The sequence below is a fragment of the Mixia osmundae genome (assembly GCF_000708205.1).
Source record: "Mixia osmundae IAM 14324 unplaced genomic scaffold scaffold_12, whole genome shotgun sequence".
Classification (NCBI taxonomy): Eukaryota; Fungi; Basidiomycota; class Mixiomycetes; order Mixiales; family Mixiaceae; genus Mixia; species Mixia osmundae.
This window is the reverse complement of record NW_014575552.1, coordinates 268,616-289,382: the sequence shown is the minus strand read 5'-3', so window position 1 is coordinate 289,382 and position 20,767 is coordinate 268,616. Positions and strand designations below refer to the sequence as shown.

The 20,767-nt window shown below is 56.2% G+C and overlaps 16 protein-coding genes across 16 annotated transcripts; 8 read left to right on the top strand and 8 right to left on the bottom strand.

Annotated features, from left to right (window-relative positions):
- Positions 1-99: 99 nt before the first annotated feature.
- Positions 100-1,132, bottom strand: L969DRAFT_79367 (uncharacterized protein; the record flags this gene model as incomplete). Its single annotated transcript, XM_014709995.1, has 5 exons — positions 1,104-1,132; positions 994-1,053; positions 447-939; positions 272-384; positions 100-213 (listed from the first exon to the last, which is right to left on the bottom strand). Exons 1-5 carry the CDS (start codon positions 1,104-1,106, stop codon positions 100-102), a joined length of 783 nt encoding a protein of 260 aa, XP_014565481.1. The 5' UTR covers positions 1,107-1,132.
- Positions 1,133-1,213: 81 nt separating this feature from the next.
- On the top strand, positions 1,214-2,940 carry L969DRAFT_66925 (glycoside hydrolase family 13 protein). Its single transcript, XM_014709994.1, has 2 exons — positions 1,214-1,455; positions 1,507-2,940. The coding sequence occupies exons 1-2, from the start codon at positions 1,245-1,247 to the stop codon at positions 2,826-2,828; spliced, it is 1,533 nt and encodes a 510-aa protein (XP_014565480.1). The 5' UTR covers positions 1,214-1,244; the 3' UTR covers positions 2,829-2,940.
- On the bottom strand, positions 2,630-3,874 carry L969DRAFT_90462 (uncharacterized protein). The gene is made up of 7 exons (XM_014709993.1): positions 3,856-3,874; positions 3,790-3,797; positions 3,558-3,734; positions 3,390-3,497; positions 3,234-3,336; positions 3,062-3,178; positions 2,630-3,002 (listed from the first exon to the last, which is right to left on the bottom strand). Exons 1-7 carry the CDS (start codon positions 3,856-3,858, stop codon positions 2,904-2,906), a joined length of 615 nt encoding a protein of 204 aa, XP_014565479.1. The 5' UTR covers positions 3,859-3,874; the 3' UTR covers positions 2,630-2,903.
- Positions 3,875-3,983: 109 nt separating this feature from the next.
- Positions 3,984-4,698, top strand: L969DRAFT_96929 (uncharacterized protein; the record flags this gene model as incomplete). The annotated part of the gene is made up of 3 exons (XM_014709992.1): positions 3,984-4,085; positions 4,142-4,411; positions 4,462-4,698. 3 exons carry the CDS (start codon positions 3,984-3,986, stop codon positions 4,696-4,698), a joined length of 609 nt encoding a protein of 202 aa, XP_014565478.1.
- A 107-nt stretch (positions 4,699-4,805) lies between these two features.
- L969DRAFT_96928 (uncharacterized protein) lies at positions 4,806-5,420 on the top strand (the record flags this gene model as incomplete). Its single annotated transcript, XM_014709991.1, has 4 exons — positions 4,806-4,902; positions 4,959-5,077; positions 5,126-5,193; positions 5,243-5,420. The coding sequence occupies 4 exons, from the start codon at positions 4,806-4,808 to the stop codon at positions 5,418-5,420; spliced, it is 462 nt and encodes a 153-aa protein (XP_014565477.1).
- Positions 5,084-6,321, bottom strand: L969DRAFT_237637 (uncharacterized protein). The gene is made up of 5 exons (XM_014709990.1): positions 6,047-6,321; positions 5,884-5,999; positions 5,685-5,825; positions 5,572-5,631; positions 5,084-5,522 (listed from the first exon to the last, which is right to left on the bottom strand). Exons 1-5 carry the CDS (start codon positions 6,129-6,131, stop codon positions 5,430-5,432), a joined length of 495 nt encoding a protein of 164 aa, XP_014565476.1. The 5' UTR covers positions 6,132-6,321; the 3' UTR covers positions 5,084-5,429.
- L969DRAFT_54308 (uncharacterized protein) lies at positions 6,219-7,412 on the bottom strand (the record flags this gene model as incomplete). The annotated part of the gene is made up of 4 exons (XM_014709989.1): positions 6,219-6,879; positions 6,934-7,163; positions 7,213-7,313; positions 7,352-7,412. 4 exons carry the CDS (start codon positions 7,410-7,412, stop codon positions 6,219-6,221), a joined length of 1,053 nt encoding a protein of 350 aa, XP_014565475.1.
- Positions 7,235-8,492, top strand: L969DRAFT_237133 (uncharacterized protein). Its single transcript, XM_014709988.1, has 4 exons — positions 7,235-7,604; positions 7,659-7,932; positions 7,989-8,080; positions 8,134-8,492. Exons 1-4 carry the CDS (start codon positions 7,470-7,472, stop codon positions 8,473-8,475), a joined length of 843 nt encoding a protein of 280 aa, XP_014565474.1. The 5' UTR covers positions 7,235-7,469; the 3' UTR covers positions 8,476-8,492.
- A 17-nt stretch (positions 8,493-8,509) lies between these two features.
- Positions 8,510-9,510, bottom strand: L969DRAFT_19907 (uncharacterized protein; the record flags this gene model as incomplete). The annotated part of the gene is made up of 3 exons (XM_014709848.1): positions 8,510-9,276; positions 9,333-9,445; positions 9,491-9,510. The coding sequence occupies 3 exons, from the start codon at positions 9,508-9,510 to the stop codon at positions 8,510-8,512; spliced, it is 900 nt and encodes a 299-aa protein (XP_014565334.1).
- Positions 9,511-9,718: 208 nt separating this feature from the next.
- Positions 9,719-10,774, top strand: L969DRAFT_19906 (uncharacterized protein; the record flags this gene model as incomplete). The annotated part of the gene is made up of 1 exon (XM_014709847.1): positions 9,719-10,774. One exon carries the CDS (start codon positions 9,719-9,721, stop codon positions 10,772-10,774), a length of 1,056 nt encoding a protein of 351 aa, XP_014565333.1.
- A 277-nt stretch (positions 10,775-11,051) lies between these two features.
- Positions 11,052-11,255, bottom strand: L969DRAFT_96922 (uncharacterized protein; the record flags this gene model as incomplete). Its single annotated transcript, XM_014709987.1, has 1 exon — positions 11,052-11,255. One exon carries the CDS (start codon positions 11,253-11,255, stop codon positions 11,052-11,054), a length of 204 nt encoding a protein of 67 aa, XP_014565473.1.
- Positions 11,052-11,847, bottom strand: L969DRAFT_611451 (uncharacterized protein; the record flags this gene model as incomplete). Its single annotated transcript, XM_014709986.1, has 1 exon — positions 11,052-11,847. A coding segment is annotated over one exon (450 nt), but the record flags the coding sequence as incomplete, so codon positions are not given.
- A 201-nt stretch (positions 11,848-12,048) lies between these two features.
- Positions 12,049-14,475, top strand: L969DRAFT_96921 (uncharacterized protein; the record flags this gene model as incomplete). Its single annotated transcript, XM_014709985.1, has 4 exons — positions 12,049-13,265; positions 13,324-13,435; positions 13,491-13,545; positions 13,598-14,475. 4 exons carry the CDS (start codon positions 12,049-12,051, stop codon positions 14,473-14,475), a joined length of 2,262 nt encoding a protein of 753 aa, XP_014565471.1.
- A 286-nt stretch (positions 14,476-14,761) lies between these two features.
- L969DRAFT_96920 (uncharacterized protein) lies at positions 14,762-15,721 on the bottom strand (the record flags this gene model as incomplete). The annotated part of the gene is made up of 5 exons (XM_014709984.1): positions 14,762-15,015; positions 15,061-15,213; positions 15,266-15,394; positions 15,444-15,576; positions 15,671-15,721. 5 exons carry the CDS (start codon positions 15,719-15,721, stop codon positions 14,762-14,764), a joined length of 720 nt encoding a protein of 239 aa, XP_014565470.1.
- A 386-nt stretch (positions 15,722-16,107) lies between these two features.
- L969DRAFT_96919 (uncharacterized protein) lies at positions 16,108-16,677 on the top strand (the record flags this gene model as incomplete). Its single annotated transcript, XM_014709983.1, has 4 exons — positions 16,108-16,198; positions 16,253-16,302; positions 16,431-16,501; positions 16,563-16,677. 4 exons carry the CDS (start codon positions 16,108-16,110, stop codon positions 16,675-16,677), a joined length of 327 nt encoding a protein of 108 aa, XP_014565469.1.
- A 230-nt stretch (positions 16,678-16,907) lies between these two features.
- L969DRAFT_54045 (uncharacterized protein) lies at positions 16,908-20,743 on the top strand (the record flags this gene model as incomplete). The annotated part of the gene is made up of 9 exons (XM_014709982.1): positions 16,908-17,123; positions 17,176-17,248; positions 17,298-18,530; positions 18,806-18,871; positions 18,921-19,031; positions 19,113-19,195; positions 19,253-19,380; positions 19,436-19,529; positions 19,580-20,743. 9 exons carry the CDS (start codon positions 16,908-16,910, stop codon positions 20,741-20,743), a joined length of 3,168 nt encoding a protein of 1,055 aa, XP_014565468.1.
- Between the last annotated feature and the right edge of the window lie 24 nt (positions 20,744-20,767).

The window sequence follows — 20,767 nt, the reverse complement described above, 5'->3', positions numbered from 1 at the left end:
GGGCACATGTTTGACCTTGGACGCGACGGATCTGATGGAGGCGATGGTATGAGATGCGACTGATGCAATACAAGTACATATACAGCCATACGCAAAGGTCTAGACCAGTAGTACACAGTTGACACATCCATCCAGATCGGGGTTGTTCGTCACCTGAGCATATTTGCCCCAGACGACCTTACCGCCCGTCGTGACGAGACCTAGCTCGGAAACCTATGGAACAACTGCTGCTTCAGCAAGCGTATAGGAGCTCAAGCAGACAGATGCATACGTTGACCTCGATGATGGTTCCCTTTGTGAGCACGCCGAGCTGAGTGTACATGGGCGATTGTGGGTTCTTCTTGACCCCGACGATAGGTAGCTGGAACGTCGCTTTGAGCTCAGCTGTGCATCGCAACAGAATCCGGATGAGCTCTGTGAGACGGGAAAAGATTAAGCCGACGCACGATGGGTGACATTGGCCTTCCGGACACGAAGACCGGTCGGGCGAATGAAGCGCTCCAGTTTGGGCGGTTTACGCGTGAAGCTCTCTGGCACAAAGGTGGCCTTGGTGACCATGCGCTTCCAGCCTTTCCGCTTTGTCTTGCCCGTCCTGACGACCTTGAACATCTCCTCCTCGGCAATACCTCTGACTTTGGGCAGCGGCACGGCAAACTTGCCAGCCTTTTCCTTTCTGTTCTGCTTGAGCGCGGTCGACAGCTTCTTGGCATTATTCTCGTTCGATCGATCGAGCAGGTACGTCGGCAATGCACCTTCTGACACCGGCGCATCCGACTGTGTCTTCTGGTCTTTCTCTTCGTGCTTCTTGATCGTCTTTCGCAGTGCCACTTTCTCAGAGTAGCGCTTCTGATGGAGCAGCTTGGCCTTGTGACCGTGCAAGGTCTGGGCTACTGCCGATGCTTTGTGCACTTCACGCGCTGTTCGCTTGCGTTTGCGCTCCTGCAGATGCCTTGATGAGCAAGTCTCTCAGGCGGACAAGGGATATGTGCTGACATCGTGATCGAGTCGCTTGCCATACCGCCGCTGATGCTCCTCGATGTATTCGTTCTGCGGCTGTCACTCAACAGGATCAGCGTTGGCCTATCGACAGGCGAATGGCCTACCATTGCGGCTGCACGACTTTGGCTGCTTGCTCGAATTTTGCGTCACCACGAATTCAAGTTCAACATCCAATCTTGAAATAGACCGTCGCGTCTTTGCCGGATAACGTGCGCGCGATAGCACCGGGTCAGGCTCACGTCGAGATGGCTTTCCAGGCCAACAAAGCCTACCGGCGGCGCTCAAAGGCCGACACCGACAATGAGACGACGGAGAACTACACAATGATGCAAGCTTTCGACTGGCATTCGCCCAAGGGACTCTGGAAACAGCTCGAGAGCCAAGTCGACATGCTCGCCGACATGGGTATCACCGCCTTCTGGCTGCCACCGCCTACCAAGGGCTCCTCGCCAGAAGGTATTGTAATTCCTGCGCGCACCCAATTCACGCTGAGCTTGGCTTGGGCAGATGTCGGCTATGGCATCTACGACCTCTGGGATCTCGGCGAGTTTGACCAGAAGGGCAGCGTCGCAACAAAGTATGGCACAAAGGAAGAGCTACAGAGTCTGATCGCCAAGGCCAAGGATGCAGGCATTGTTTGCTATTGTGACGCGGTGCTCAACCACCGACTGGGAGGCGACGAGACCGAGAAGTTTCTCGTCAAGGAAGTCGACCAGCAAGACCGCACAAAGGACATCAGCGGCAAATACGACATCGAGGGTTGGACCGGCTTCAATTTTGCCGGCCGGAGCGGCAAGCATTCTGAGCTCAAGCTGAAGAGCTATCACTTCAGCGGCGTCGACTTTGACAACGCGACGGGCAAGAAAGGCGTGTTCAGGATCATGGGTGACGGGAAGACCTGGGCAAAGGATGTCTCGAACGAGCAGGGAAACTTTGACTACCTCATGGGCGCGGATCTCGATGAGTCTCACCCCGAAGTACGAGAAGATACGTTCAATTGGGGATGTTGGATCATCGACGAGTTCGGCTTTGCAGGCTTCCGTTTCGACGCAGTGAAGCATATCTCTCAAGCTTATATCCGAGACTTCATCAAGGAAGTTCGTAAAAGAACAGGCAAGCCGGACTTGTTTGCTGTCGGCGAGTTGTGGGAAGATAACACTCCCTATCTCAATAAGTACCTCGCCGATCAAGGCCAGCAATTCTCGCTCTTCGACACACCCCTGCACTACAACTTCAAGCAGGCAGACGACCAAGGAAGCAACTTTGACATCCGCAAAGTCTTTGATGATTCCCTGTGTTCCACGAATCCTACAGATGCCGTCACGCTCGTCGACAATCACGATACTCAGAAAGGCCAGAGTCTGCAAAGCTGGATCGGCGGACCTTTCAAACCGATCAGCTATGCACTCATCCTGCTGCGAGAAGCCGGATATCCCTGTGTCTTTGCCGGCGACCTATTCGGCATCAAGACTGACGAAGAAGGTGCAGCTGCGGAGCCTGCATCCGGTCTGGCATCCTTCATTCGTGCGCGAAAGCTTTTCGCTTTTGGCGAGCAGAGAGATTACTGGGACCACGCTAATTGCGTTGGTTGGGTGAGAGTAGGCGACAAAGATCACGATGGTTGTGCGGTGATTGTGAGCAACGGTGACGAGGGCGAGAAACACATGCAGACTTCAGGTCAAAAGGGAGAAGAATGGACCGATGTGCTCGGATGGCATCAGGGTACAGTCACGATCGGCGACGATGGATGGGGTGACTTTCACTGTCCGGCGAGCAGCGTCTCCATCTGGACGAAGAAGGACGCAAGAGGAAGAGATACGTTCAAGTAGACACGCGTGACACGGAGCGACACGGCTAGATTATACACCACACTTTAGATGCATGCTGCTACAGAAGGGTGCGCTCTAGTCCATCCGGGCTTTGAGCGTTCGCTTGGTGACTTTATCCTTCTCGATCACGTAGACGACAGCACCCCAGCCTGAATAGGCATCACGGTCGACAGCCTGTCAGGGAAGCATCAGCCTGATCGGCTTTTGCTGTGCTGTGATGGACCAGTACTGACATTGAGTAGCGCTTGTCCGATCGTCTCGAAGAGCGCTTCCGCGTCGAGTCCGGGCTCCCACAAGGCTTCCGACATGCCGTATAGCTTCTCGCTCGCCGTCCCTGCGACAACAAAGTCGTGCGATCACCTCGTCAGCGCGATACAACGCATGCGAGCTGAGAATGCTACTCATCTTTGCAGCGTTTATGCAGCCGATCAGATCTGTCGTCGCGACAAAAGGCGTGCCGTCTGCCTCGAGTCCGGCGATGATGGGCTCGATAAAGTATGGCCCGAATCTGTGCCATGTCTTGTCAATCTAAGTAGCCACACGCTTTGAAGGGCCGCGCGCCTCCGTTCGTATAGCGTCGAGCTGACGAGATGGGTGAACGTCGTCGGTGTGATGAGCCTGTCCTCTCTCATGGCGTACATGTTGGTCCGATGCCGCAGCTTCTCGTAGCTGGTCATACGTGACAGAGTGAGCTACACTCGATGCGTGGTCGTGAGGCTGAGCACGCACACTGTCAATGTGTCTGATGCTAGGCCGGGCAGGCCGAGGTAGGTGGTAGGGGTGATACTGAAGATCTTCTCTTGATTGCAAGCCACTGTGAGCGCTTGGTTGCCCAGTCTGAGGTCACAGGCGATGGCGACACAGTCTTTGCCGAGCATGGCGATGACCGAGCCACCGTTGATCTCCCTGTCATGTCCACCGTCAGCACTTTGCTGCCTTGCAGCCATCCCGGCGACCGTACATGGCCGACTGTGTCAGCGCATGGCAACATCAGCTCCAGAGCTGATCCATTTAGGCTCAAACGCACCATCTTGGCGAGGTTGACGCCACTTAGACCGTCGTGAGGTCAAGCGTGTCGAGCAAGCAAGCAAGCAAGCAAGTGCGCGTCGTCAGTGTCACGACGTCACCACAAGACTGATCGACCGGCACAGTGGCATGTCCTCCTCAGCGAACCAGCGTCAGGAAGCTCTCCGGCTAGCAGAGCGTAGGAGTAACCTAGAAGCCGAGCTCGAAGTTCATCTCGAGCTTCTGCAGTCTGTCAGTCGCCCAAGGGAGTGTGCAGACCATCAGCCACTCATACATGCTTGCCGCAGCACGGCGTCACTCTCAACAGCGCGCTAGTAGATCGAGAAGGCTTCCCACGAGCAGACGTCGACATCTCGGCCATCCTCGAAGCAAGAGCACGCATACGAGTCATCAGGAACGACCTAAAGACCATTGAGGGCAATCTCGCTCGACTGCTCCAAGATGTCTTTCAGACGTCTGGCGATGATGCACAAGTGTATCTCAATGGCTCTGCTAGCACGCCCGACCCATTTGCGCTGGTCAAGTCAGTCGATGCGGGCTCGCCTGCAGCATCAGCTGCAAGTCGCGTGTCAGCTCTCACTGGTCTGAGCTGACGGCTCCTCTGCAGGGTCTACACGAAGGCGACAAGATCATCCGCTTTGCAGCGACGGGACCCCATCCCGTGCCTGCAGAATCGCTCCAAGCTGTCGGTGCGCTGGTCCAGAAATCGCTCGACAAGCCTCTACGCGTGCAGCTGCTCCGCCGTCATGCAACAGATGATCGCGATGTCATGAAACTGCTGCAGCTTACGCCGACACGCTGGAGCGGTCGGGGCACGCTCGGATGTTTCCTCGTGCCCATCTGATCTCTCGTGCCCCATGCGATTTTGAAGAGGGTCGAAGCGCATCGTCTCTTCGCATACCGCATCACCCGCGCTCTTGCTTGCCATGCCATGCCATACGCCAAGAAGCAATGGGCAACTTGATCTGGGCACAATGGGCCCGTTTGCTCGCGTTGGCAAGCGCCACGAACCTGCTCTGGGCGGCGTCTTGGGCGATTGCCTATCGAAGTGCGCTACCCGCTCTGCCCGGTGCCTGCGGGCGGAGCTGATGCAGAGCCACGCAGAATTCTTCTGGGACATGATCGATGCGCCGCTAGGCCCGCACGGTGATCAGCCTCCAGAACGGGATGCCGTCTTCTTGACGCTCATCGTGCGCGTTCCTGCCATTCAGATCATCCTCATCGTATGCAGCCGCGTTGAGCATGAAGATGCTCGCTGACGACCTCTGCAGGTCCACGCATTGATAATGCTCGCGTTCGAGTGGCCTCTGCCTCTCTTACGGCAGTCCGCTTTGTACCGGTGAGTGAACGCGCATGCCTACGCTCAGAAGCTAATATCACCTCAACAGGCATCACAGCGTGAAGATCACGTTCTATGTCGTTACAGCAGTCCTGGCATCGCTCGTCTACCAGAGCATAGACGGCGCATTTTACCTGCTCATTGCAGCCGCCGTGCGAGCTCGGGCGAGCCGATTACGTGAGCCCATGTTTCCGGCACCACGGGAAGCGCCCAAAGGGATTGTATGATTGCAAGCATCATATCGGTGTAGCCGTCGTGCCATCGTCTTCGGCAGCATAGACTCTGATGGTGGGCTTGATGTCGCACCACGGCTTACTGCCTGTACAGAACTGTTCTCACAATGAGCTGCGCGAACACTTGCACGAGAGAGCTACTCACCGTCTCGAAGACGAGATGGGCTCCTTTGCTCTCGACATCGTCATTCACGCTGAGTACGAACTGCAACATCAAATTTGTCAGCTGAATCTAGCGGCATTGAGGATCTAGATGACGTTTGCAGCGAGATTAGCGGCTTGACAGCATGTATTGTCTTGCGCGATCGTCGCTGATGTGCTGATCTCCAGCTTATATTGCAGCGACTTGCTATCGAAGCCATGGTTGACGATAGCTATGTTCTTGTTCGAAGCGCCATACTGTCGTTGTCAAGCCAGCCAGGTCAGCTTGGTCCGGGCTGGCGAGGTAGCCGCGCACCGATGTGGGCTTGCGCCCGTCATCGTACAAGGTCGCATAGATGTTGCCCGGGTTGTCAGCATTGACAGTAAGTAGCCGGACCGCGGGATAGAGCGGGTCGTCAAGCCTGAGTGAGCCTATCAGGGCGATCAGCCGAAGATATCGCGGTAAAGAGCGGACGTGCCCTGCAAGACAATCTTGAACGTCTTCCATACGAGTCCATGCACGCTCGCAGCCAGGAAGAGCGTCCAGGTAAGCCTCGCTAGCATCTTTTGAGCGTCGGCACGAATCGCCAAACGCGTCAAGCTGGTCACACACAGCAACGACGGAAGGAAACGACAAGCTGCGACAATCGCTCAATTGAATGGATCCTCCTCTTCCACTTTCGCAGCATGCGTCTCCGCTTTGGCTCGCTTCTTCTCGAGTTGTTCGGCTTCGACCTGTGCCTGGCGTTTCTTGGAGATTGCAGAGTTGGGATCTTTGGCAGGATTGGTGCACAACCTAAGCCGCTTGTCGATCGTTCTGACGACCTCTGTCGTTGCTGCTGTGCACTGTGCCGATTGACTGGCTAGTAGCTCTTGCGCTGTGGTAAGCACATTGCCAAGGGCGGACATCTCTTTAAGTTGCCCTTGGTGCGGCTGAAGACGATCTAATTTCGACTGGAGCCATTGCTCTGCCAATTCGGTGTCTGCTTGCCATAATGCAAGCAGAGCGATCTGCGAGGGCGGAAAGACAAACTCGAGATCTGTGAGACGGGAGGCTTTGACGGTCTCTCGTGCGCGTTCGAGAGCACCGGCCGAGCGCGTCTCATCCAAGCCGGGCAGGCTTTGCAGATCGAGCGAAAGGCCCCGCAGAGCGTTGTGAGCTCCATGGACAGAGTACTGGAACTTGAGCGATTGGCTGATGACAAACTCGAGCGAAAGTATGGCAGCTTGATCCTCCTTGAGTTTGCTCGCAAAGAAGTCGATGGGCACCATTTGATTCTCGGTCTTGGTCGCGAGGAATAAGCAAGTCAGCCTGAAGGGCTCAGTATCGATCAGCGCACGGTGGCGGGTGGCAGACGGGACGGACATGATCTTCTTTGGATGATAGTCCATGCACGTGTTGCGTAAGTAGAAACGCTTGAGGAACGTCATGGCGGTCGACTCGACGGTGTGGGAGAAGCGGAAGAAGGGTGCTTGGGAGATCTGAGCGATCTTGGTCAAGTAGAAGGACACGAGGGCCTGCTCGTCCTGGACGGAGAGGAAAGTGAGTTCTGATGGATCTGCCGCGTCGCTCTCTGTGCCTGCGCTTGTCGCCGCCTACGCATCCGGTCAGCTGAGTAGACAGGAATCTGCACTTGCAGCGCACTCTGTCCTCTTCTAGGGTCGACTTGATCCGCTGGATGGCAGCTCGGTTGAGGTCTTGTCGCATTTTGGCCAGTGAGCTCACAGAGAACCGCCAGTCCCTGTCTTGTCTCGTCAGCCGACTGATCGTAGAGCGCAAGCACGTGCTTGCCTGTCCTGGCTAGACTGCTCGTACAGCGGCAGTGGCTCGACCTCTGCGCCCATCTCTCTGCTGACGCCAAGCGCGAGCAATTCGAAAGGCGCTCCCTCATTCAGCCCGAGATGGGCACGACGCTGCACAGACAAAGACTGAGACTGTCCGTCCTGGCAGCGCTGCTCCTGGCGAGCCGGTCACACGCCGATGATCTCTTCAGCTGCACGCCCAATGTACAAGGACATGCTTATGATCTCTCAGAGGTACGTTGCTGGTCCATCCTCGGTATGGCTGCCCTCCATGATCATAACATGCAGCTCGGCAAGCTCGTCAGCGTCAGCTCAGTCGCTTCGACGCCTCCATCGCGAACGACGACGACATACACGCTCTCGCTCTGTGCACCGATCCCTGTACGGGAGGATGCACCAGCAGAGGATCAATGTCCTCCCGGCACACGAGCTTGCATGATCGTCACCAACGACAAAGACCCTCACGCTACGAGGGTCATTAGCGTCATACCGCTCGCGATGGAAGCGAACGAGCACAGACTCGATCCATCGCTATCACTCCTTGACTCGTCAAAGTCTCAACGTACGCTCTGTCTCGCATTGCAGCCCCACTTGGACCTCATGCCGTTCTATCCGCAGAGCCACTCTTGATCAAGTTGCATGGCGGGCAGTATGGAGAGCAAGCCCAGCAACTTGAGCTCGAGCTACTCTGCGACCCCGACACGGCCAACGTCAGTCACAGCCAATCTTGAAGCGGAGCAGTCTGATTGACCCAGTCAAACAGAGCGAGCCAGTCATAGATGCATATACGCCCTCGAACGGGACTCTGACCATGAGCTGGACCAGCAAGTTCGCCTGTGCTACACATTCTCCCTCGGGAGACACGCCCCAGACCGGCGAACCGAGCAACAATCAAGGCAGAGGCTTTTTCGGTTGGTTCTTCCTGGTGCTCTTCCTCGGCTTCATTGCCTATTTTGCCATCGGGATGTGGCACAACCACTTCACGTACGGCGAGACCGGCTGGCGGATGGTTCCTCATCGAGAAGCGTGGGCTGATTTGCCCTACGTCGTACGGGATGTATTCAGGAGGGGTGACAGAGGGTCAGGCTACACAGTACTTTCATGATGAACCATATCATTGCAATCTGTATGTACATCTCTCATTGCGCAGCCAGACAGGCAGCGTAGTAGACATCGATACCGTCGACCAGACTGGCCTTCTTGGGGTGCCAGCCGAGCAAGACTCTTCCGAGATGAGGTCTGAGAACGGCAGACGAAGCGAGTGCACTCTCAAACGCGTTCGATGGTTTCTGATACTCGACTTCACCCTCGGCCTTCGATGTCCGCTGAAGCACCTGGAGAAAGTCTGCAACACCGACTGAATAGTCGTTGGTTCCGTCAAAGATACGTCCTGCCGCCGCAGCCGGGTTCTCTGCTGCTCGAAGGTACAGATCCGCCAGATCGTCAGTATGAATCGTGGCAAGACGCTGATCTGGCGTGCCGATCCAGGAAACCTTGCCCTTGGACGCACTTTGCATGGCTGTTGCGAGAAGCGAGCCAGAGCGACCGTACAGCAGGCTTGGACGGATAATGGTGCCGTTCAGCTCGGTGGATTGGGTCAGCTTTGTCTCGATGGCGAGGCGCCATTGCGTCAATTCCTGAGGTGTAGTCAGCGGCGTCGAATCACTCTTGATCTCCGCATTGTCGTCTCCGTGGACCCAGGTACCTGATGTCTCGATGAAGGACAGCTTTGGCGAGCCTGCCGGCCTGGTAGCCTTCGCCAAAGAAATGGCTGTGTCAATCAGGAGCTCTTGCAACTTGTTGATCTCCGCCGAGCCGCCCACGGTATCAACAAGACAGTCGAGCGTCGGCATGAGCGGCTCTAGCCATTCTTTGGGCTTTGCGGGATCGCCTACAATGGGGATGACTGGCTATACTGTCTCAGCGCGGTCTCATGCCATGTGACAGAGAACGGGAGCTTACTTTCCTCTGCTTGAAGCTCTTTTGACTTTGCGTCCGAGCGAGTCAGGCCGTAGACAATGTGGCCGTTCCTGACGAGCGCCTGTGCTACTGGGAAGCCAATAAAGCCGGTCGCACTGCGGTCCGTCAGCTCGACAGAGAATGCGAGCATGCTGGCCTACCCTAGAACCAAGACCCTCATGCTTGCTCGATATAACCAGCGCCGCTGAGAATGTGCTGCTATGCTAGCTTTCCGGCCGTAGGCTTCCAAGTCGGCAGCACTCGCTACTCGGCCCGTTCGGACATCGGTGACGGGATGATGCCCATTCGGAAACGAAGGCGGGCGCGATCTGATCTGATAAGATCCGATCGGCTCATGATCTCATAGGCACAAGCAGGACAGAGACATCATGTCCGCGAGAGATACAGTAAAGCCTGACGGACAGGCCACGCTGTTTGCAGACAAGCGAGGCGAGGTGAGTATGACGCCAGCAAAGTCTTCCGCCAAGAGACCAGCGAAAGAACCCAAAAGTGGCTCCAAGAAGGCAAAGACCGAGGCGTCAACCAAGGCAGAGACCGCCGAAGATGGCGAGCAAGCCTCAAGGACGAGCAGAGCAGACGTGGGTGAGATGGATGAACAGCCGGCGGGCACGATCGAAAAGGGCCACATCTATTTTTTCTATCGCCCAAAGGTCGACGACGATGATCCCAAGTCGCTAGACGATGTTTCCAAGTTCTTCGTCGTACTCTCGCCAAGACAGGCGAACGATAAGGACTTCAGATATTACCGCTCGATCGATGTCGGCAAGAAAAGATTGCCCGACGTTGACCGGCCTGGTCAAGGTGCCCTGCCTAAAGAAATCTTCTGGAGTTGCGTCATGTCAGCAGGCTCGGACTACGAGGCTCTGAAAGCTGGTCTGGCAAGCAGCGAGTATGACACCAAGACGGCTGGCCATCGAGTCCAGCCGAGCTGTCGAATGGCAGGACGGGGCAACTATTCCATTCACTATGTTCCGAGCGAGAAAAGCGATGCACCATCCCAGCAAAAGTCATACCTCAACTACATCACGGTGGTGCCTGATCAGCTGGGCGAGGTGCAGAAGTCGCTCGGCATCAAGCAGGAGTCCTCAATCTTGCTTCAAGTCAAGGATCCGCACCAGTCAGCTGCAGGCTTTCAGGGCTTGCCCGAGGAGCGGCGTGCAAAGTATCCAGACGAACTACAGGCGCTGTTCAAGACGAAAAACCGACCTGCCAATCCGACAGCGCTTCTCGATTATGTTGGCGCTGAATTGCTGTTAATAGCCTCAGCTGATAAAGTCGAGGCGACCGTCGGTGAAGCGGATGCGAAAGAGCTCAGCAAGGAAGCTGACAGTGCACACTCGCTCGGACCTAGTGACGCACAACGCGAGCTCCACCTTGACAGCAAGGAAAATCCAGCAGAGGCTCTCGAAGGCGATTGGACATAGCACCATAGTACGCTGCAGCCAGATATGCATGAGGCAGGAATTGCACAGACACGTTCTGCTGCAAAGTCCGCGCGCATTGGCCTTCTTGTGCTAGCTTTGACTCGATTTCTGGCATATTCCGTGCTCAACAAGCGCCGCGTAGCTGAAAATACCAACAGACTCTGTCGGGCAGCGACGCGGTGCGTGCGTCCCTGATGCCAGCCAGCATTGTCGGTATTTTGTGACACAAGAGATCGCTTGCCCACTTCGGATGGTCGAGTGATGCCTTTGTGGGAGCTTACTTTCGGAGCTTCTTGCCGTCCGAACGAGCTGGTCGCATGCCCTCTTCCTCTTGCGATGCCCTCGGCAAGCAGCTCAGCGAGGACCAGTGCACTGACGTCGAAGGCCGCACGACTGTGGCAAAGGCCTGACGACAGTCCGGTAAGCGCTCGTTGCAGAATGCCCCTTGAGCTTCCATAAAGCTGATGTCAGTCACATGCATCGTCCTGCACGAGCGCGATCGCCCGGCAAGGGCGAGCAGATCAAGTGGGCTTCACGCAGCACGCGCACGGCTGATCTAGACACAAGTTTCCCGAAATCGCAGATTTGGACGAGATGCTAATTTTCACAACGGCATCGTGCGATCAACGTCGATGGAAAAACATACTTTTGCGCCTGTTGTCGATGATGATGATGAGATTCTGCAAAGGAGCATGCCGATTGGTGGCTTTTGCCGACCTGAGATCCTCGACTGAAGCATCCAGATCGAACGAATTTGCGAGAAATCTGCATGATGCCTGCCTGTATGAGCGATTAGCGGAGGCCTTTCTAGATCTACAGCAGCAAGAGAGGGGGCGGTTCTTGGGGCGGCTCGATGGCAGCTGGCTTGTCTGAAGCAAGGATAGCAGAAGAAGAAAAGAGCCTTCGGGGGGAGACGACCCAATTCCTCGTCGACGCACGCCGAGAAGCCAGAGCTCCGTCAGGTACACATTCAACGACAAAAGCGGGAGTGGCTCGTGGACAGCCGAGAAGCGAATGAACTTGCGACCGACTGTCCGATCGAAAAATTCGGGGTCAGCTGGTGTGGCAACATATTGGCGAAAAAGCAGTCAGCCGAGCTGCCTGTCCTCGATAGCCAGAAAGAGCCCTCAGATCGTTTTCAGAGGCTAGCTCGGCACGGGGAACTCCCGGACCAAAGAATGAAGCGAACCTCACTCGATCAAAAGAGAAGAGATTGAACAGCAACCCAGTCAAAACACTCGGGCACGCCCAGAAGGGTTAGCCCGAGTCAGAGCATGAATCGCAGGGAAGGCAGCGATGGGCCTGCCGCGGCTCAAAGCGCCATTTCAGATCGAGAAGACGCGAGGGGAGCAGGCGACGGAAGCCACCTTAGCACATTATCCGCGAGCGCGTCAACAGCAGAACAGCCTCACGATCAGCAAGGTCAGCGGCCCGAGCAGGGGCGTCAGCAGAGCGCACAGGAGTCTGGTCGAGCAGCGCCGTCAGCAGCTTCAGGCTCGCAAACTGTCCAGGGTCAGCGGAGCAATACTACGTCTTATCCTTCGCAAGCTTCGCCGACTGCGCGTGGCAGCGACGAATGGCTTGCATCATCGTTTCGTCAGGCCGATGAGCCTATGGCTGCCGTCAGCAGACCTCGCTTGGCGATAGCTCCAGCACACGGCAGAGACGTCTCTGATTCTGCAGCTCCGACTTCACGTCACGACTTTGGTGATCCTGACTCAAGTCGCTATGGTCGAGGCAGGCGATACAGTGATGCCTCTTCGGGCTCGGGCGTTCCAGCAGATCTATCCAGGTTGCTTTTGCCGAGCAATCAGGAGCCGCAAGCAGACCTCGATGCCTCCTCTCTCGAGAGCGTACAAAATCTGCCGCCTCGATTGCCGAGACCGCCAAGGCGGCCAGGGTACTCGAGCTCGAGCGCAACCTTCGTTTCTGCGCAGACGCCTTTCAGTAGCGACGGGCAATCAGCTATAGGTTCGGGCGAGCGATCCTCTGGCAGCACTTTGCCCAATGAATCGACCTCGAACACCTCACGCAGCCGCATCGGATCCTCGCGGGACCTATCGTCCAAGGCAGCAGACGTCGAGGCATTCCTCGGCAGGGTCAACCTGCACGAGTATTTCGATACCTTTATGCAGAACGGATTCGACCGCCTCGGCTCGCTCATAGATGCCACGGAGGCCGACTTTGACATGCTCAAAGTCAAGCGAGGCCATCGACGTGTCATACAGCGTGAGGTAGCATCTTTGCAGGGCCTGCCGCTCTCCCACTCGATCTCTGACGGCCAGGCCAAGGTTTCAAGCGAGGAAGCGGAAGCGCCAGACAGTAGTGACTCGCGCTCAGCCATGCGACCCTCGTCAGGTCAGATCACTCAGCAGAACTCTGCAGTATTCGTGTTCAAGGGTCAGGGTAAATTCCAAGGCAAGTCTGGAAGCAGATCGGCAGAAAAAGATCCGCGACCGCGCCGAAAGTATCGTCGGCATCCCAAGCCAGAGTTAGTCTATCATTAGTACGACCGCAAAGAGGGACATGCTGACTCAATGAGCTTGCAGTCCCAATGCGCTTGAGAAACCTACATCAGCGTATGTACAATTTGCTAGTGCGGTTCGCGAAGAAGTCAAAGGCAAAACCTTTGCTGAATTAGCAAAAATCGTCGGCGAGCGCGTATGTTGTCGCGCTTGACTCCTCCAAGCCTTCTCTGATCGCTCGGGATCTGCAGTGGAAAGCCTTGCCTCCGAACGAGAAAGAAGCGAGAGAAACAGAGGCTGCTCGTCGTACGTGTTCAGACCTGATCTCCGTTCAGCGCTGACGCGCATCCGCTCATAGAAAAAGACGATTGGTCACATCGTATGGCTGAATACCGCGAATCACCAGAGTACAGAAGCTATCAAGCCTATCTGCGCGAATTTAGAGCTCAGGAGCAGGCCCGGCTTGCCTCTCGCGCACAGCATAATTCTGACTCACGCGAGATCTCACCCGAAATGAACAATAATGCTCAATGGGATCGCGACAACACTGGCCAAGATTACAGCGACCCCGAAGATAGTTATCCTGAAAGCGGCGGTCCGCCTAGCAAGCGGTCGAGGCCTTCTGGCAGATCTTTCGGACAAGGCCAAGCTCAAATGCCCGGTCCTCTCTTGAGCCCGATGCCGTTCTGGGAGAGCCCCGGGACATCGTCTGTAATGAGCACACAGGCAAGAGGATACCAACAACCGAGCTACTTCTCCGGCATGCAAGATACACGAGAGCCAAGAGGTCGCTCAATCGCCGAAGCACTCACCCGACCCACCTTTACGTCTGATCAGGCGTCACTTGAGGCCGCCAACCAATACCCATGGATGGACCCTAGACAGCCTTTTGCCCAACGTCCCTTGATGCCCATGCATCATGCCGAACGTGCGCGAATGGAAGGCAACTACGGCGCCAACTTTATGCTGGACGGCCCTGCTCCGAAGCAGTCGCTACAAGCACCTTTGCGACTGCCAGCTCCCGGTAACACGGGAGCATTCGGGCAGTCATTACCAACACCATCATCATCATCATCGTCGTCGTCACGATTTCCTCCAACTTCCACTACCCAAACGCAGACTCAGACTCACACGATGTACGGTCAGCCCCGGATGCACATGTCCGATGCACGGTCTGCGCAGATGACTCCAGAATCATATCTGCCGCAGAACGATGAATCGGACCTGATGCAATAGCGCGTGCTATCGTGTAAGTAGCCATTCTGTCAAGACGCAATAGATCAAGACATTGGCGAGACTGTCGAACCCTTATGCGTTCAACGCTCCTCTCAACTCAACCTCAACTCCTCTCTTGCGAGACACCTACCGAATGTCAACACCTTTGCTCGCGATGCGAGCTGTGTGCTTAGATCAGTTGAGCAGAAACAGAAGAAGGCAAGTGTTGTAACGTAATATTGTTTGCAAACAACACTGTTTCACGACCGAGCGACTCCTTCTCTGTGTACGCTTTGCGACATTGCACTCATGTGCCTGCATACAAGATCATATCTGGTTTTCTATCGTGCTCGTCCACAGGCAATGGCGTATGGCTCATTTGCTCAGTGAGAGCTAGCGCCACGGTAAGGGGTGGATGCGTGGCTGTCCGGCTGGCCAGCGCATGACACCGATCAAGATAGCGATCATAGTAGCCCCGCCCATGTCCGAGCCTGTTACGAGCCTGATCGAACGCAAGGCCGGGCATGATGATCATATCAAGCATCGCGTCTTCATCCAGCGCTGTCATTCGGTCAGCAGCGCGGACGGGAAGCGAACAGAACGCACCTTCGCCCCCTATAGATTGCCGATCGCTAGCAAGCTCCCTGATGCCCCATCTGTTGGCTTGCAGCTCGTCAAACGCGTGCACATCGAGCAACCGCAGCATCCTCATTATCGTCTTTGACTCGGGCGGACAATACGGGATGAAAACCGCCTTGCCTGACTGCGCGTGAGTTTGGGTATAGATCACTTGATTCTTAGGCATGCTTGCCTCTTGCTAGAGCATCACGGATGATGGCGTCCGTCCTGATCTCGCCAACGCTGAGCGAGGTGTAACAGCTGATTCGTCCAGCTTGCACATAGCTCGGTGTCTGAAACAGTTTCTCCGTGACCCTCTGGGCTGTCTCGAAGACTCAGCAGCGTCGTAGTAGGCAGTAGGGCAGGCCGACATTGGGCAGCGAGCTCCGCCTCAGTCACGCGAGCGAGCCGAGCCGTAAAGTCCTTCCGGAGAGCTTTCTTCTGCGCTCGGAGGGCGGACATTGCCATGTCATCACCTCTGCGTGACATTGAGCTCGGCCAGCGCTACCGTGACGAACGGGCCGGGGATGATCAGAAGATTTGATTGAGCAACGTGAGCGCATCTCGTCAGGCAACCTCAGCCCTTTGCAGGACGCACGGAAGCCAGTCGATCGCCAAATACATGCTGATTGAGTTGTTCAAAGTTCATCGTAGAGGGTTGACAAGCAGTACGGATCTGGGGCTCACAAGTTGATACGGGTCGACAGCTTTCCGTCGCTTACGCCGCTTACGCCGACCGCGAACGTTGCCGGTAATGTACGTACCGCGCGCACACCGCGTCACTTTCCCGTCGCTCGGATATGCTCATGGACCGGCCCTACCTCTTCTTCCAGCGCCTCTTGTCCTCCCTCTGCTTGCATGTCGAATACACTGGGAGACCCAAGGCTGCGTAGCCGCGGACACTTTCGGGCGATGATGGCGTGGCTATCTCGTTTTAACGTTTCAGCTCCTCAGATTGTGTTCTTGCCAGCCAACAAGGGGCACCAGGGCCGACTTGGGCTGATCACCGATCCATAGCCAAGTCTCCAAGCCACAATGCTCAACAAGCTCGTCGCACTCGTACTACTCGCGGTCTCGGTGTCAGCCTTCGAGTCGCCATGCGATCCCGTCAACGGTTGCATTGTGGGTGAGCGTGGCACAACAGTCTCCAGGAGAGCATCCTTGAGCCATCGTTACGTAGGCCTCGAGTCAGACGTTGACGGCCACTTTGGCAAAGGCAACTACAAAGTCGTCAGCATATTTCCCGATCGTGAGCTGCTCTGGCCTCTCACTCGTGCTCGGTTGACCGCCCTACAGAATTTCCCGCAAGTATCCGGGCGGGTCCCAACGTGTCTCATGCTGACTACGGCGTCACATAGCTCGACACAAACATCTGGATTCGCTGCCAGGAGATGACGGCAGCTTTCTGTCAGAAGAGCAGCGATGGCCTGTGAGTACATGACTCCTGGCTGTCGCCAGCAACGCACAGAAGAGCTCAATTTCTTATACAGCAACTTTGTGGTCATCTCAGGAAGCGAGCCGCAGGTCCAATTGCGCTCTGGCGGAGCATACAAGGGCGCTCTCGTCTCTTGCGTCCCCGTCGGCGAGCAGAATTGCGACGGTTGAATTCTGCAGGACGGCGAGTTGCCTGGATCAGTACTTGATCATAATGCAGTCATCTTCTCGTAGCCAAGGCTTTGTTTCTGGATGGCTCACCGAGAGCATGACTGCTCGAAAGCGGCAATCAGGACTCTTAATTTGTGGACTCATTTTAAGCGCGCGAGTTGTTTTTGACATCTTCGGCGACTTTCAATTGCGCGTCAGCCGACGACCCTCGACCGGGCTTGACAGCAGCGATGGCATTGATCACATTGACTGAAGTGCTCGGCCTGAGTGCAGTCTATCTGGTCTATCTGCTCATCAGGTACCGATCCCGGGCAGTCGGCACTTCGCCTTCCACAACCAGATCAGTAACGGAGACGCTACCCCTCTTTGGCGCTCTCTATCATGTCGCTGTCAAGTTCGCCGACCGAGCGTACGAGCAGAACATGCTCCAGTCCAAGGACGGTCAGGTGAGCCCACATTACAAGCTGTCGGCCTGCAAGAGCTCACCCTGCCGTATAGCCCTGGACGGCGACGATACCTTGGTTCCGGATGTACTCTTGCAGCAGGCCTGAATGGATCGAATACTTCCAGAGTCAGTCAGGTCTTCGCAAGAGCTCACGCAGACTGAGGCCTCCCCACAGAAACCAACTTTCAGAATTACGTCAAAGGCACCCTCCAGTCCGAGCCGATGAATGACATTCTTGGTCACGGCATCTTTGCGACCGATGGACAGCTATGGCACCAACAGCGCAAGACGACTTCGCACATCTTCACTGCCACGTCATTCAATACCGTCATTGCTACCGCAATTGACAAGCATATCGACATCCTAATCGAAGTCCTCGCATCTAAGCGCGAGCCTTTTGCGCTCAGTCAGCTTTTCAATGAGTTCACTCTCGATACGTTCTGCTACATGTCCTTCGGCGCTGAGCTCGACAGTATGCGCGCAAGCAAGCCGCTCCCGTTTGCTGCTGCCTTTGACTTCTCACAAGCCCACATCGACTCTCGTCTGCGCAACCCGTTTTGGCGCACGACCGAATTGTTCTCTGCCTCTGGCAAGCGCATGCGCGCAGCCAAGAAGACCATCGACGATTATGCGTATAACATCATCGATCAGAGAGAGTCAGAGCTCGCCAAGGGCTCCGGTAGTGAGACTGATCTGCTCGGACTCTATCTCGGCATGAAATCTGCCGATGCTAGCCGCGTCGACCGTACCCAAGTGCGAGACTCGATCCTCAACCTCATCTTAGCGGGCAGAGATACCACAGCGCAAGCGCTCAGCTGGTGCTTCTTCCGCCTGATCCAGCAGCCCCACTTGATCGAGCCAATCCGGCAAGAGATCGATGCCCTACTGGGACCGGACGGCAAAGTGACGTATGCAAACTACAAGGATCTCAAGCAGGCCTATGCGACCTTTTATGAGACGCTGAGGCTACATCCTTCTGTGCCGAAGAACGCAAAGCAAGTGGTCAATGACGATCAAGTACCCGCTGGCGGTCCGGCAGTCAAAAAGGGTGATATCGTCTTCTGGAACAACTGGATGCTGGGTCGTTCGGAAGAGCTGTGGGGGGCGGATGCGCTGCTCTTCAAGCCATCGCGCTGGTTCGACGACCAGGGCAACATCATCAGACCGAATCAGTATGTATTCAACGCCTTCAATGCCGGCCCGCGGCTCTGTCTCGGACAGAACTTGGCGACATACGAAGGCATCGCGGCCATCGTTGCCATCGTTCGACGCTTCGATCTCGCCTTTGCGCCCGGTTACCTCGACAACACAAAGATGGCGACGGGCATCGCTTTCAATGACCCGCTGCCGTCCCCGCTCTACCAGGTCTCGCTCACTCTGCCCATGGCGCAACCTCTCATGGTGACTTGTAAGATGCGCTGAAGCCTCTTTAGCCTCAACGTGACATTTTCTTGTACACGATGAGACCAGCTACTCGGGATCATCCTCTCGTCCTCGTGAGCCCGGGACAAGACAGGAGAGCCGAGGGGAACGCACGCAGACGAAAAAGTGGCGTTGCTTCTGAGATGTCTCTCGAATGGTAAATTGAAAGTGCGCGAGCAAGAAATCAGCATGCGCTCGGCATCAGCAGTGAGGCTTGGCTGTTGCAGCTGACCGTCAAGCCGCTTTGATAACGCTCGACAGCGCTCCGACGGTTGAGATCTCTGCTGTCGCGCCCACCTCATCCTTCGCCTTTCGAGCTCGAAAGACGTCTGGGCGGTGTGATAGTACCTTTGTCTCTCTCGCTTTGCCCGTCCAGGCAGGAGGTTGGCAAGGAAGCTCGCACTCACGACTCCTCGAAGCACAGGGCGACATTCTCAGCTTGGCATTGCGCCTGAGGTCACCTCGCTGCTTCACGGCCGACGTCTTGGTCAGACTGCACCTCCTTGATATCCGATAGAACGCTCCATCATGGCCGCCGCACCCGCCACGTCTGTCTGTACACCGACAGCAGTCTCGACAGTGTTCAGCACAGCTACGACTGCTCTCACGACCTTTTCGACGGCTACTTTCACCGTCACCACGCCAGCGGCAGTGAGTCGAAAGCTATCTGGCTCTTTCCAAGCTTGGGCTGAAGCCCGTCCCTCTCAGGTCGTGACAAGCTTGGTGCCTGTCACGACATCGTCATGCTCAACCATCGACATCATCGGCGTCAGCATAGAGCAATGTGCGACCATCACCGCAGGCTTCTCCACCTCTGTCATCACAGCCACTCCTGCGTAAGTCTGCCCTTGCCTGCCGAGATACGCACAGATCTGACTGTTGGCACGGCAGAATCTCGCGGTTATCGCGCTCGCTGGTACCCGTAGTGACACAGTCGTCATCTCTCATACCCATCTCGACCGTCATCTCAACTTGTCCGGCCACGGTGAGTCGCGGCACTCGGCGCCAGCTGTTCCTTACTAAGCCGGATTGCAGACACAGCCCTTCTCCATCACGATTGCCGCACCAACAACATCTTCTTCGGGCGCACTCCTCAGTCCCTCGTCTAGCTCGAGCTTGACAAGCTCGACTTCAACCTCCACCTCAACCTTTACGCTCTTTGCATCAGGCACACCCTACAGCACGGGGACCTCTGCCGCCACTGCTTCTGCCACCGCAACTGCTACCTCGGACACAGCATCCACTGGCGGCTCCGGCATCAATGGCGGTCTTGTCGGGGGCGTCGTGGGCGGTGTGATCGGAGGCCTCTTGCTCTTGCTGCTTGCCATTTTCTTGATCAGACGATGCCGACGCAATAGTTACGATTCAGAGGACGAGAAACTTGGCGAGCACTTTTTCGACCCTTCTAGCTCGGTTGGCACACACCACGCCAACGGCGGACCCATCGTCGGCGGGATGGGCCGGAGAAGCACCTTGGCGTCTTCTCGGCGTATGCCTTCGTCACGTCGATTGGGCCGTCGTGGAACGGGCTACTCGTCTTATTATGCAGACAGCGGAATGGCTGCAGCAGGTGCGGGCGCAGTTGGCGCGGCCGCGGCGGCAGACCGTAGCTCGAGCACAAGACAGCGGCCGTCTATGTCGAGCAGAAGGCCGAGTGATCCTCCGAGCCGTCGCAAGCCTTCCAATTCTTCCTCGCGGATACCACCGCCTGTGATGGAAGAGCTCAGCTCGCCTGCCTCGCGAGGAACCTCGTACCGCTCTTCTGCAGCGCGAAACAACGGCAGCCTCGCCACTGCCGGTCTAGCGGGCCTCGGCGCCAATGGACACGGCCGGCAGAACAGCAGCAGCACACTAGACCAGGAGGATCGCTCAGACGAGAGCCACGGTCCCGCCTCTCGACTCGATCGATCCCCTTCGAACGCTGCATCTGCCGTCTCGATGCCTCGGCTCAGTACGACGACGAGCGGCTATCACGACCATCGCGACACGCACCGTGCGCCGCTAGCTGCCGTGAATGAGCTGGACACGTCACATTCTGGTGCGGGGCCAGCGTCACCCATGGACGATCTCACCGAAGATAGAGTGGCCGATCTGCCCAACTCGCGAAGCTTTATGGGCATTCCCATGGGCAGAAGGAGACCCGTCGGTCCTCCTAGCTATACGACAGAAGCGAGGAGAGACGAAGAAGGCTGGGTCTGATCTGCTGAGCATCCTCCTTCATGG